Consider the following 12792-nt stretch of genomic DNA (forward strand, 5'->3'; position numbering starts at 1 on the left):
TTATTATCATTATTTTGTTGAATCAAAAGTTTTCTGTCTAAAGCTACGTTTTGTAATGTCTATTCAATGCTTTTTTCATCTAACACAGTAAGCTATGATCTTTTGTGGGGTAATTTTCAGCCCAAATTGATGTGCGATTAATTTGCGATCAATTAATCAGCACATCATGTAATTAATTCGATTTTTTTTTAAATGAATTGCTTGACAGCCCTACAAAAATGGGAAAAAAATAAGTTGTCATATATACACTGCAAGTTTCACATTCTGCAATGGTCAAACCCATCAACTGTTCTGAGAAGTTAAATCAAAAGTATAAATGTGTCCCTGGACCACAAATCCAGTCTTAAGTCGCTGGCCAAAAATACACTGTATGGGTCAAAATTACCCATTTTTCTTTTATGCCAAAAATCATTAGGATATTAAGTAAAGATCATTTTCCATGAAGATATTTAGTGAATTTCCTACTATAAATATATCAAAACTTAATTTTTGATCAGTAATATGCATGCTAAGAACTTCATTTGGACAACTTTAAAGGCGATTTTCTCAATATTTAGATTTTTTTTGCACCCTCAGATTCCAGATTTTCAAATAGTTGTATCTCAGCCAAATATTGTCCGATCCTAACAAACCATACATCAAAGCTTATTTATTCAGGTTTCAGATTATGTATAAATCTCAATTTCGTAAAATTGGTTTTGTGGTCCAGTGTCACAATTAAATAGATAGGTTTAATATTTAATATTTCTGTTAAGTTATAACTAAATTATAATTAAATATGAGGGCAAACATTTAAGAAAACCTTGCAAGGTAAATTATAGCCTAAGTTTATTTAATTGGACAGCATATGAAAATGAAAGACAAGTATTTGGAATTTAAATATGAAAGCAGCATATTGTATTGGAGAATTTATTTTACAGGCTGCTTCAGCTCTTGCCATTTTTGTGTGCAATATGTGTAAGCTATAGATTGAGCATTCACTTATATTGAACCTGGAATATTCCTGCAGTTGTACAGTTGTATGCACATTAGCTATGCAAAAGAAGAAGAAAAAAACACTATGCACAAAAATATTAGCTTCTTACAACAAATGCTTATTATATTTCCATGTCACCAATGACTAGCCTATATGTGTGAAATGTGTCCTAAACTCTGAATTAGAGTTCACACTCAAACCCAGTGCTCTTTAGGGCCGCGCGTTTTCACATTCGCTCTGTGCTCGCCGCTCTCAAGAATGGGTTCAGTCCGCGCGCACGGCACACACACTGCCATCTCCCAGCGCGAGCGGAGCACGGCAATTTAATGACGACATAAACTGATGAAGTAGCAACAATCTGGGGGGAAAAGTGGATCTTCATGCGCACATTCCCGGGAATATTCCAGCTGGCTTCAGGATGAAGACACCGATGGTAATTGTAGTAAAAACTGTTTGAATGTCTCGCATCTCTCCTGTGCAGCATGGTTGTTGAAGTACTGCGGCTCTCTGTTACTTTCACATGCTGAATGAAAGAAGATTAAAGACAATAAAAGAAAAAAAAAAAAACATAATCCCCTTTTCCTGAATAATGACTTGTCGGAAATTAATTTTGGGGGACAGGAAATTTTGCTTTGAGAAAAGAACATGGCTTTTGTGATTTTCTTTTAAAAATATTTTTAAAACATTTAATAAGAAATATGGTGCATTGTTATGCGCTGCAATTTTCTTATTTTAGTATGGCACTATTAAATACATAACATTGCTTTAAATAAGGTAGCTTTTTAGCTCTTTTTTATTTTTATTATGATAGGATCACCATGTAGCCTAATTATCGTACAGTTTAATGTTTACCGTTATTGCATGATCTGATGCATTAGTTTTAGGCATCAGCATTTAGTAACAACCTGCAAGTTCTTATCACCTCAATCCCAAACTAATTAATTATGCATGTGATTGTGATTTGTATCCTATAATTGACTGCGCTGAGGGCATGAGTTGGTGATGATTTATGACCTTGCGCTCTGTGCTGGATTGAACTTTTGCCCTCGTGTTTTCCAGCGTCATGGAGTAGCCGTGTTTCTCGCGATCACCATGTGCACCAGTCTGTTGTTCGTGTACAGCGTCAGCTACAATAATAACACTACAGCATCCAGCGCATCTAAGGGCGCGTCAGGTGAGAAAGTGGAGCCCACCAGTGCGCCCCGCGCGCCTCCAGCATTGCAGGGATACAGCAGCATCATTGAGCACAAGGTAAACGCGTCTACTTTATGTATTCAAGTGAAGTTAATTGTCCGTAACCAATGGAGTGATGCACGTTTCTATGTCCTTCTGAAAAATCCAAATGTTTTGAAACAAAATAGCAAGTTTCTCACTACCCCAAGGTGGTTATTAGCTCGTTTAATCGGAATGAGCTAAAATCACTTTTTAAAGAAATACCAGCTGTGACAGTGTTATCCATAATACTAATAATATTACAATTAATAATAATATCAATATTGTTAAAATTATATAATCAATAATATTCATTGTTATGTATGTATGTTAGAATATATATATTAAATTTCAATGTTATATATAATGAAATTAAAAATATAATTTCTATATCAGTTATAGATAAGATTTAACAGTAATTTCAATACAATAAAATATTATATTCTCAATTTTACTGTGAAATCAGTCCAGTTTAGGCATTTTACACCAAACTGCAGGATTTCTTGTAGCCCGTAATAGTTTTACAATCGGTTCCATTATTACATGAAACAGTATAAGCGTTATGATTGACATTTATGCTTAATCATAACTTGCAATCTGCACTTGTAGCAATTTTGTGCCTAACAGTCCTAATATAATAGTGAAATGGTTTGAACAGATATTAACACTCAGCATACAAAAGTCAAGAATAGTGACATAATTTCAGATTTTAAAAATGATATAATATTAATCTGTTTATGTTCAAGAGATTACTGTAGTGAATATACAGCTAATCACTTTTCACAGTCATTTCCTGATCTTGTTCACAGTTGCCATGCAATTGTAAAATGTTAATATATGGCAAATAGTAGCAAGAAATATACTATAAATATTTGGACATGTTATCAGAGAATGTTTCCATCTGCTATAAAATGTTCAATAGATTTTAGAGAAATCCCTGCACCCCTGTCTTAATTTTTAAATGTTCATAATTCAACATCATTATTTAAGCTTGAATTTTGTATAACGGTGTGCCTTTCAGACTTGTTTTAGTTTTCGTGGAAACTAGTTTCCCTGTCAATCTTCAAGCAACAACTGAAAACTCATCTCTTTCGGCACTACTTGACTTCATCCTAAACTCAAAAAAAACAACCTTAATCTTTCCCTCTATCCTTCTCTCCTTCCCTTGCTAGCTTTTACTTATTTGAACAATGACTGAGACTTGGTGTTACGAGCACTTCCTCTGTCTGATTGCCTCTTCAAGAGGAATCGCTTCTTGTATTCCCCAATAGTAAGTCGCTTTGGATAAAAGCATCTGCCAAATGACTAAATTTAAATGTAGTTTTGCCTAGGCCAATAGCAAAAATTGAACTGTGGCATTTAAAATGTGTAACCACTGACTACAGGCACATTTCTCCTAGCTTATTTTCAAACTTGGATCCAGTTTAGTCAATACTACCTGAGCCATTCTGACAGATTTAAAGCTTATTCAGTTGCTGATATGGCTAATCAATAAACCAGATTAGTTTGGAAAATTATAAAATCATTGCTGGTGTTCTCTAATCTCATCTTTGGTTAGCTGGAACAGTTTTAGTCAAAAAAATAATTCACTTCTCTTGTTGAAATCGACGGAGTTGCATGAGCTTGAGCAGAGCAGGGTTGAAGAGAAGAGTCAAATTGCAGGCACTTACACAGTTCCTTGCGAAACCTTCCTCCATTGCTCATTAATCACTATTTACCCCTGGCTCAGGCAGACGGACCGTTCGATACTCACCTGCCTTTAGCAATATCAGCTTCAACTGGAGCAAAATCCCTCACTGCCCTCTTCTATCTGTTATTGATAAAACCAAAGCAATTTTTCTGCAATGAGATTTGACACCACTTGTCTGATACCACCACTAGTGACTCCCATTGTTGTTCACATGAGGGCTGATAATCAATCATTTACTGTTATGGTAGGCGCTGTGCACTTTAAGTCACAGAAGAGCTGTTGACAAAGCCAAATGACTCTGTGATCGATTGCTGAGTTGCTTTGACAACTCTCTATGGGTTGATCTTCTGACGCTCAGGTTTTTTTGGGGGAGATAACTGATGGCTGGAGTTGACATTTCTTTAATGATTTCATTTCATAATGCAATTGTTTTAATATATTAATTAAAACTCATTAATTTAAACGGATATGTAAACGATGTAGACAAGAACCTAAATATGGACTGATCATTTCTGCATTATTTTATTTTATTTAGTCATTAGCAAACAATCTAAACTTTGACCTTGATAATGCAGTTTTGGGCTGTTGGGATGAGAATTATTGCTGTCTTTATGGAATAATTCTCAATAATAAGACCCAATGCAGACAACAGATGTTTTGTAATCTTTAATGATCTTTGAGTGTCTTAACGCCTTTGTGAAATGCAGTATGTCTCTCACTCTCTCTCCCTCTCTCTTTTTTAAAATTGTTTTGATAAATACATTCCACTTACATTCCAGTATCATAGATAGTGGTTTAATGAATGTCGTTCAAGCTTTTGTTTCTGACTCAAGTGAAGAGGATCAGAATTCAGTGCATGTCTTTTCAAGTACTATTTAAGTGTCTGAGCCTCGATAGATGTCTGAGAGGTCTGTTTCTTTCAGCTCTGAATTTGGGATTCTGCATCAGATCGTTGGATGGCAGTGTGAAAGCATCGTATAATTTCAACATTTGCTATTTTTTTTCAAGACAGTAAGGTCAAAGATGAGAGCAAAGCACATGAATCTGCTTAAAAGCAGTTGGTGGTATAACTGATGGTGGAGTGCACATGCATTTATGCTGCTTTAAGACTTTAAAATGGGCTGGGGTTTATTCTGTAAAGTAGATGCCAAGTGCTGCTTATTGTTTTGTTTGCCATCGGATTATGTGGGTGGATTAAAAAGTCCATCATTTCATCCTGTTCATTCATGTCTGGCTTACAGTATAGAAAGAATGTGTATTATACTGCCCCAAATTCAGTCTTTCCAGTTCAAAGGAAACAATTCTCAAGAGCATGTTAGAGAAAATACAGCCTGCTAATGTGGTTTGAAGAAGAATCGCACACGGACGCAAATAGAATGATGAAATACTATTTAAAATGCTTTTAAACCCAGCTGGATTCTTTGAAATGCTAAGAGATGTGTGCCAGTGCATTCTATTGTTTCACAGAACTTAAAGATATAAGAACTCTGCTGTCATCTTCTCACCTTCATTTCTTTTCAGTCTCATATGACTTTCTTCAGTGGAACACCAAAGGAGATGTTCACATTGCTCTGTTTCATACAACGAAAGTAAATGAAGACCGGGGCTGTAAAACCCAGAAAAGGACAAAAAAGTTGTCTATTCATGTAGTGCAATATATTTGGAGTCTTCTCAAATAACAAAAATTTCTTCTGACAAAAAATAAATAAATAAAAAGAATAATCCTTCACATTATCTTTGCCTCATTCATGTACAATATGTATGTATTTGAACTTCAAAACATGAAGTACAGTAAAACATGTTAAACCTTGAAATATAATATACAAATTGAACAAAATATTTGTATGACATGTTTTGTCATTTTGAAGCTTGACAGCCCTTGATTAGTAAAAACCGTCATACAATAAAAAATATTTAATTTTGTATTCGACATAAAAAAGGGTCTGGAATGACAGAAGGGTGAGTTCATAATTACAGAATGTTAATTATTCAGTGGACTATTCCTTTAAGAATGATAGAAAATGATTTTATAGACCATAGCTCTTAAAATTCCTCATTACACAGTACATTAGTTGCACACAGGTTTGGATCCATATGCACTTTGAGGATTTAGTAATTGAGAGGACTGACTAGATCTTATGATTTGAGACAGGCGATGAAAAGATATATCAGTACTGTAGCATTCATGTGGACATCCAAGAATTTATTTTTATCTTCAGTATGTGATTGTGTATGACTGTGTATGTGATGTATACGAGGAAAATTTACTATTCACTTGTACCACTTTTTCACACTATATGCAGCCCCAACAAAAGTACATCTCCACTGATTGATTGATTGATTGATTCATTAATTCATTCATCTGTAATCCAGTTTAACCACATGCTATCTGTGCTGGCATAGCACTTTACAGTTTTCTTTATCAGGAACAAAATCAAATCAAATTTAAAATAAAATACAGAATAGTCTTCTTTGTGTGAATTAAACTCGCTTTGATTTGTATTAAAGGGCACCTATTATGCCCCTTTTTACAAGATGTAATATTGGCCTTGGGTGTTCCCAGAATGTGTCTGTGAAATTTCAGCTCAAAATACCCCACAGATCATTTATTATAACAGCTGGAAAATGTCATTGGCGTGTGTCTAAAAAAGAGCTAATTTAGAGTGTATGGCTTTAAATGCAAATGAGCTGTATATTCCCGCCCCGTCTCCAGAAGAGGGAGTCGTGTATACATCTTTCTGCACTGCATATCTAGCAATAAACAGCTGGTAGAAGCAACATAACTGAGCGCGAGAGAACCAGTGTTCAGCTGTACATATGGGAAGCCACATGCACTGAAAGTGGGACGAAACTTAGAGAGCTCTGCATTGCCATTTTATGGCAGGTCAGCTCTGCGCGAATCAACTGACCGAACCGCGCGACTGTGCTACCGTATGAATCTCGCACTTCGAATGGTGCGAACCAATCTCACAAGTGCAGGGCTCATCAGTTAAAAAATACTTAACGTACGCACACAAATACAGTTAAAACGCTAAGCACTATTAAGACATGACATTCACAAAGGAGTCTGGAGTGATACACGTATTTAGGTAGATTTTGAGGCGCATTACCTTGAAAAATAAAAGTAATCCACAGCGTCCTCAGCAGCTCAGATGTTGGGAGAAAATGAAGACTCTTATGTTCAGTCTTGCATGCAAACACAGAGCGCCGGGATTGCTTGCAAGACATTGTTGACGTTAGAGCTGCTCGAGCGGGTATAAAATGAAGGACAGTGTAAACGCTGAGGGCGAAAACTATGGCAATGCGGAGCTTTCAATCAACCCCCGTCACTGCTTCCACTTTTTTTCAGCACACACAAAAACTACAACTAACAAATTCTGATTCATCTTGCTCTTTTTGTTTACCACTAGCGCATTCTGATGATGTTTTATTCGTCTATAGTGACATGTGTCGTAGCATACAAGTCAGTAGGTGTCATCATTGTACAGTCTACATGCATGTCGTACCTAAGTTTATTAGATCCATGTCACACAGTGTGATCTGCAATGATCTTATAGGATTGCTAAAATCTTGCAGTGCGTAGAGGGCTTAAGACCTAAGGCATGGATACAGTATACTGATAGACATCCGATTTCATCCCAACAGTAGACTGCATTTTATGACAGTCAGGTTACATATTTTGGTTGATTTGGATGTTAATTTTGGAATTTTTATTGGGAGGGGCAAAAGCAAACCACTGTAAAAGAAAGGAACTGAATGCAGCACAGTGATCATTTTTATCTCGATTTAAAATCAAAATTTGAACTAAAATTCGATCTGAAAAATCTCAGTAGTGTGGGAGAAAAGCTCTCTCTCCACTTCCCTCCTTTTTTGAATGTGATTATTTTATCGTGAAAATGTAAAACAAGTTAAAGATTAATTTGACTTATAGCACAGTTAATTAATTAATTAATTTAAATGCCCATAGTTATTGGGCATATAGAATTATTTCGGTCACAATAATTGTGGCATGAAAACCTGATATTGTGACAGCGTAATTCATGCCATTGCACTAATTTCTTTAGTGAATTATGCGTTATAACAACTCTAATGGTCACAATGAATTCTTGTTTAACTCAGCACCAGTGTTTCCTCTAGCTGTAGTCAAGTAATGTTGACATAGTACAGTCAAATATTAGACAGAGGTGGGTAGAGTACCCAAAAACTGTACTCAAGTAAAAGTAAAAGTACTTCTAGAAATATTTACTCAAGTAAAAGTAAAAGTAATAGTCTGAATAGTTACTTGAGTAAGAGTAAAAAAGTATCGGATAAAAAAACTACTCAAGTAGTTAGTTACTAGTTACTTTGGATCATATAGGTACTGAATATAGTCTATTTTTATTTAGATATATAGATTACATTTATGTAATGTGTATGTGTACACACACACACACACACACACACACTGCCGTTCAAAATATATATTTGAATGTAATTTATTTCAGTGATGCAAATCAGAATTTTCATCAGCCTTTACCCCAGTCTTCAGAGTCACATAATCCTTCAGAAATCATGTTGATTTATTATCAGTGCTGCTCTTTTTAGCTTTCTATTCGTCAAAGAATACTGAACAAAATGTCACAGGTTCCAAAAAAATATTACGCAGCAAAACTGTTTCCAACACTGGTAATAAATCAATATATTATAATGATTTCTGAAGGATCATATGACTCCGAAAACTGGAGTAACAGCTGAGGAAAATTCTGATTTGCATCACTGAATTAAATTATATTTTAAAGTAAATTAATTATGTATTATCCTATAACCTCTGAAAACGCCTCACATGACTGCTCTAAACATAACGAAACAAATGCATATTGATGGATCTTCTGTTCTGCAAAATGTAAACAAATGTAGCCTATATTTTTGCAAGCGTAAATATTGTAAAAATATAAATATTAATTGTGTCTAGAACAGGCCGCGTTCCGCGGGTGTTCATTTCATACTCTGTGACAGCTTATTTAATGTATAAATTATACATTGTATTTAATGTAAGGTACATGTACAACAAACTGGTAATGTCATAGTGGTATCGTGGTCTATACCTGTGGAACAGTAGACAGCACACGCGGTGTTCATCTAATAAAAGATCTTCATATAGCTCTAGCAAACAAGCCTTTGCAGATTTGCTTTCAACTGACTGTAGATCCAAAGCCACGTCTTCATCGCTCTTGATGTTCTTAAACTCTCTGTTATCTGAGTGAGAACCGCTTCAGAGACTCAGCGCGTGTGGCAGGGAACTGAACGAATCATTCAAACTGATTCATGAACCGATTCACTGGTTTGCCAACTGGTTTGATAAAGCCTTTAAACTGAATCGACTCAAAAGAATGAATCATTCGCGAATGGGCATCGTTCATTGCCCAGAGAAAAGTAGACGGCGCGTTTGGAATAAACTGAAGCATTTTTAACTTGTATTGCATTAAGATACAGTAACGAGAGGAGAGTCACCCACAGTAACGAAGTAAAAGTACCGTTTTTTCTCTAAAAATATACTTGAGTAAGAGTAAAAGTACCCATTTTAAAATATACTCTAAAAGTATTAGTTACCCAAAAAATGTACTCAAGTAAATGTAACGAAGTAAATGTAACTCGTTACTACCCACCTCTGATATTAGATGTACAAGGATCATTTCATTTTGTCGGTCACAGTTTGAAAAAGGTTTTTATCCCAGCCTCTGCAATTAACATTTTCCGAAAGGTGGATGGTGATAGGATTGGTCCCCCTGCTCTCCGCTGAGCTCTCTCTGCATTTCATTTGCTGGATGACTGCTCCTTTGAATCCTCCCAGTGTGGGACGAGATGAGTGTCAGTTCTTCTCTCGACAGTGGAGAGGGAAGAGAAGCTGAATGAGAGAGAGAGAGATACTGAGAGATCCCAGTGGTCTTCCCTCAGCTCAGCAAGCCGGGCTGATGTCTCCAGTGATGGCGGATTTGCACGCTCTCAGCTCTGGGCTGAAAACATCCTCTCCCCTCACTCTGAAAACACACAACCTGTGGACATAACCAGTAGGGGAGCTCTGAATGCGCACTGATATGTACACCTCAGGAACACGATTTTAGAGGGTATTGAGAAGGCAGGGTTATGAAAGTTATTCTCCTAGAGTTACTATCTGCCAGTTCAGATGTTACTATGTGCCTGATACATTTTCAGTAGGTGCTAAAATTCAGTTTTTCCCAAAAGCTTGTTTTTCGGAGCTGATTTGACTTTTATGATGGCCTAGTGGCTGCTTAGTACATGAATTAATGTTAAAAGTATTTGCATGTCTACATTTTTTAAGTTGTTTTTGCTGCTTGCTATTACCTACATTTATGGATTTGGATGACCCTCTAACTCTAAGAGTCACATTAATTTTTTTTTTTTTTTTATTTCTCCCTGAGCTACACTTACAATGTTTGTAAAGTTTCGACCCTCTCTGACCTGAACAATTAAACAGGTATTTTTTTGCGGCTATGCCTTAAAGAAACAGCTCTTCTTTAAAATGAAGGAAAGTTGAGATGAGAACATATTTTCAAGAGGATTTTTGGATATTTCATAAAAATGGTAAATGCATTCCCTTTGAAAAGGATACATTTTTAGGGATACATAATTTATAGGTACCATATCGGTTTCTGTTGGGCTTAGAGGTTTTTTTTTTCATTTATCGGTACTGGTTAATATTTTAATATGTATCAGACAGTGGCTGATATTTACAATATTTCTGTTTCTTTTGGCATTACAGGTTTTTTTAATCAGTATCGGTTAATATTTGAAATACTGTACATTAGATATTGGCCGATATTGCCAGTATTTTTACATGGAGATTAAACGCGTCATATATCATATCACTCTCTTATTTATTTTTTACACAAAATATGTATCATTTTAATAACACCTATTTAAAGGTCATCATCCATAACATGACATAGCAGCATCGGCTAGAATTTTAATTTTGGTGCATACCTAAAAATGATTTATTCAGACATGAAAATATGTATAAAGAATGATAGAATCATGTTTACTAAATAAATTCATAGATGCCTCAAAAAAAGCTCCTGTGACTTTGCTTTAACAAGGGAGTAATATAATTTCTTAACATCTCAATATGTTGAAATGCCATTGGCTACGATTACCTCACAGGACTGCCAGACAAACTTTCTCTTCTAGAAATAGGGCATCTTCCAGCAATCTCTACCTAACATGAAGTTTCTCAGATTGTTTTGTCTATGCACTCTAAACCATGTTTGTTGTGGACCAATTTTTCTTGGATTTTGTTCTATTGAACACATGGGACTGAACCGCTGCTTTGTCCGCAATCTATTTTTGTGATATTCCGATTCCAACATTTTTGGACAGGCAAGCACCCCTCAGGTTTTCCTGTGAGTAGCTTTTGAATTATTTAGTCATTTCAGCTGAGGCCATACCAAGTAGTCCTCCATGATTATGCTGGATTGGTCTCCGCTGAATGCTCATCTCCGCCATAGAGACACGGCAGGTCATTTTATGTTGAACAGAAGCGCTCTTGGTAACACCTGTTGGGAAGCACTACAAACAGTACATGTTTAGACTAGAATTCCTTCATGAATGTAATATCATGGATGGGCCATTTGGGTATTCTAGGTCAGGAAACTGCTTCTGGATGTTTCAGTACAAAACAGGGGGATGTTGGAAGCACTTGTCAGTACAGAATGATTTTTTTTTTTTTGGTTTTCATGTTTAACCTCTTATTTTCTCTGATCCGTCAGCTCGAGGGGATGATGTTTTACTGGTTGAGTCTTAAAAGGCATTTTGCAAACCATAACCTGCTACACTATGCAGTAAGGTGTACATACGTAACAGATGGATTGATCCTCCTCTGGCTATTCTCCTGGTGACAAATGTAGAAGGGAAAGCAGCAGATGAATTGGATATTAATGATTTCTTTGCCCCGTAGTGCTCTAGAAGCCCAGGGCATTATGCAGCTATTTAGCAGTGATTGTTAAGTTTGTCGTTCAGCCTCAGAAAAGAGCGATCAAGCTATTATTTGTGTTTTCGATGTAATCTGGCTTTGATAAGTTTGTATGCCGATAACATTTCCCGGGAGAGTCGCAACATATTGGATGAACCACATGGAGCAATTTATTATTGCTCCACCAAGTAAAATCATTCCTATGAAGTCGCTCCAAATTAGCTTTTCTTAGTTGAAAGAAAAAAGCAAATGAGGAATAACACTCTCATTTGACTTTAAAAATAAATAGTGCAAATAACATTTTAATAATCTAAAGAACAATTTTCCACTATAAAGAACCTTTTGTGCAATTAAAAGGTTCAGTGGATGTTAATGAAGTTAATAAATGCCAATGAAGAACCTTTATTTTTAAGAGTGTAGATAAACTGGTAATATTAATATAATCCTGAGGACTCAAAGCAGTGCAGGTTTAATCAAATTACCAATATATCCTTTAGTTTCCCCACTGGACTCAAAACACAGTGTTCCGAAAAACAACTGACACTCTCTACCAGCTCATACTAACGTGTTATTCCCAGAAGAATTCAACAGTTTTACCCGCATTTCAACACTAACTAATGGCACGGCTTCACGAGCATGATGGATGCTGTTGACAGCTCTCATCAGCTCCTGACATGACAGATTGAAATATTGCACAATAGTTTAGTCCCAAACATACTTGACAGCCCATTGTGTGAGACTTCCTAAGCTCTATAGTACAGATAGAGCATTATCATTCATTTTTATGCATATGCAGATCCCCGCTGGGAGTCCATAGTAACTCAGGATCAGTCTTGTTGCTGAGGGATAAGCAAGAATGTGGAAGATGAATGGAGACCGTTTGTGGCAGCATCCCCTAGATCTGGGCACTTTAATGACTTCTTCTGATATCTGCCAGCTATTATAGAT

The 12792-nt window shown here is 36.0% G+C and overlaps 1 protein-coding gene across 1 annotated transcript in view; it reads left to right on the forward strand.

The window, feature by feature from the left end:
* Nucleotides 1–1394: 1394 nt before the first annotated feature.
* Nucleotides 1395–12792, forward strand: part of LOC306880902 (alpha-N-acetylgalactosaminide alpha-2,6-sialyltransferase 5-like) — a gene marked incomplete at both ends in the record, with an annotated part of 34585 nt that continues 23187 nt past the window's right edge. The window contains 2 exons of the mRNA XM_079434708.1: nt 1395–1409; nt 2036–2227. Coding sequence (XP_079290834.1) covers nt 1395–1409; nt 2036–2227 — 207 coding nt within the window. The remainder of the gene's footprint in view (nt 1410–2035; nt 2228–12792) is intronic.

This window comes from Barbus barbus (genome assembly GCF_936440315.1).
Source record: "Barbus barbus genome assembly, chromosome: 15".
NCBI classification, from domain to species: domain Eukaryota; kingdom Metazoa; phylum Chordata; class Actinopteri; order Cypriniformes; family Cyprinidae; genus Barbus; species Barbus barbus.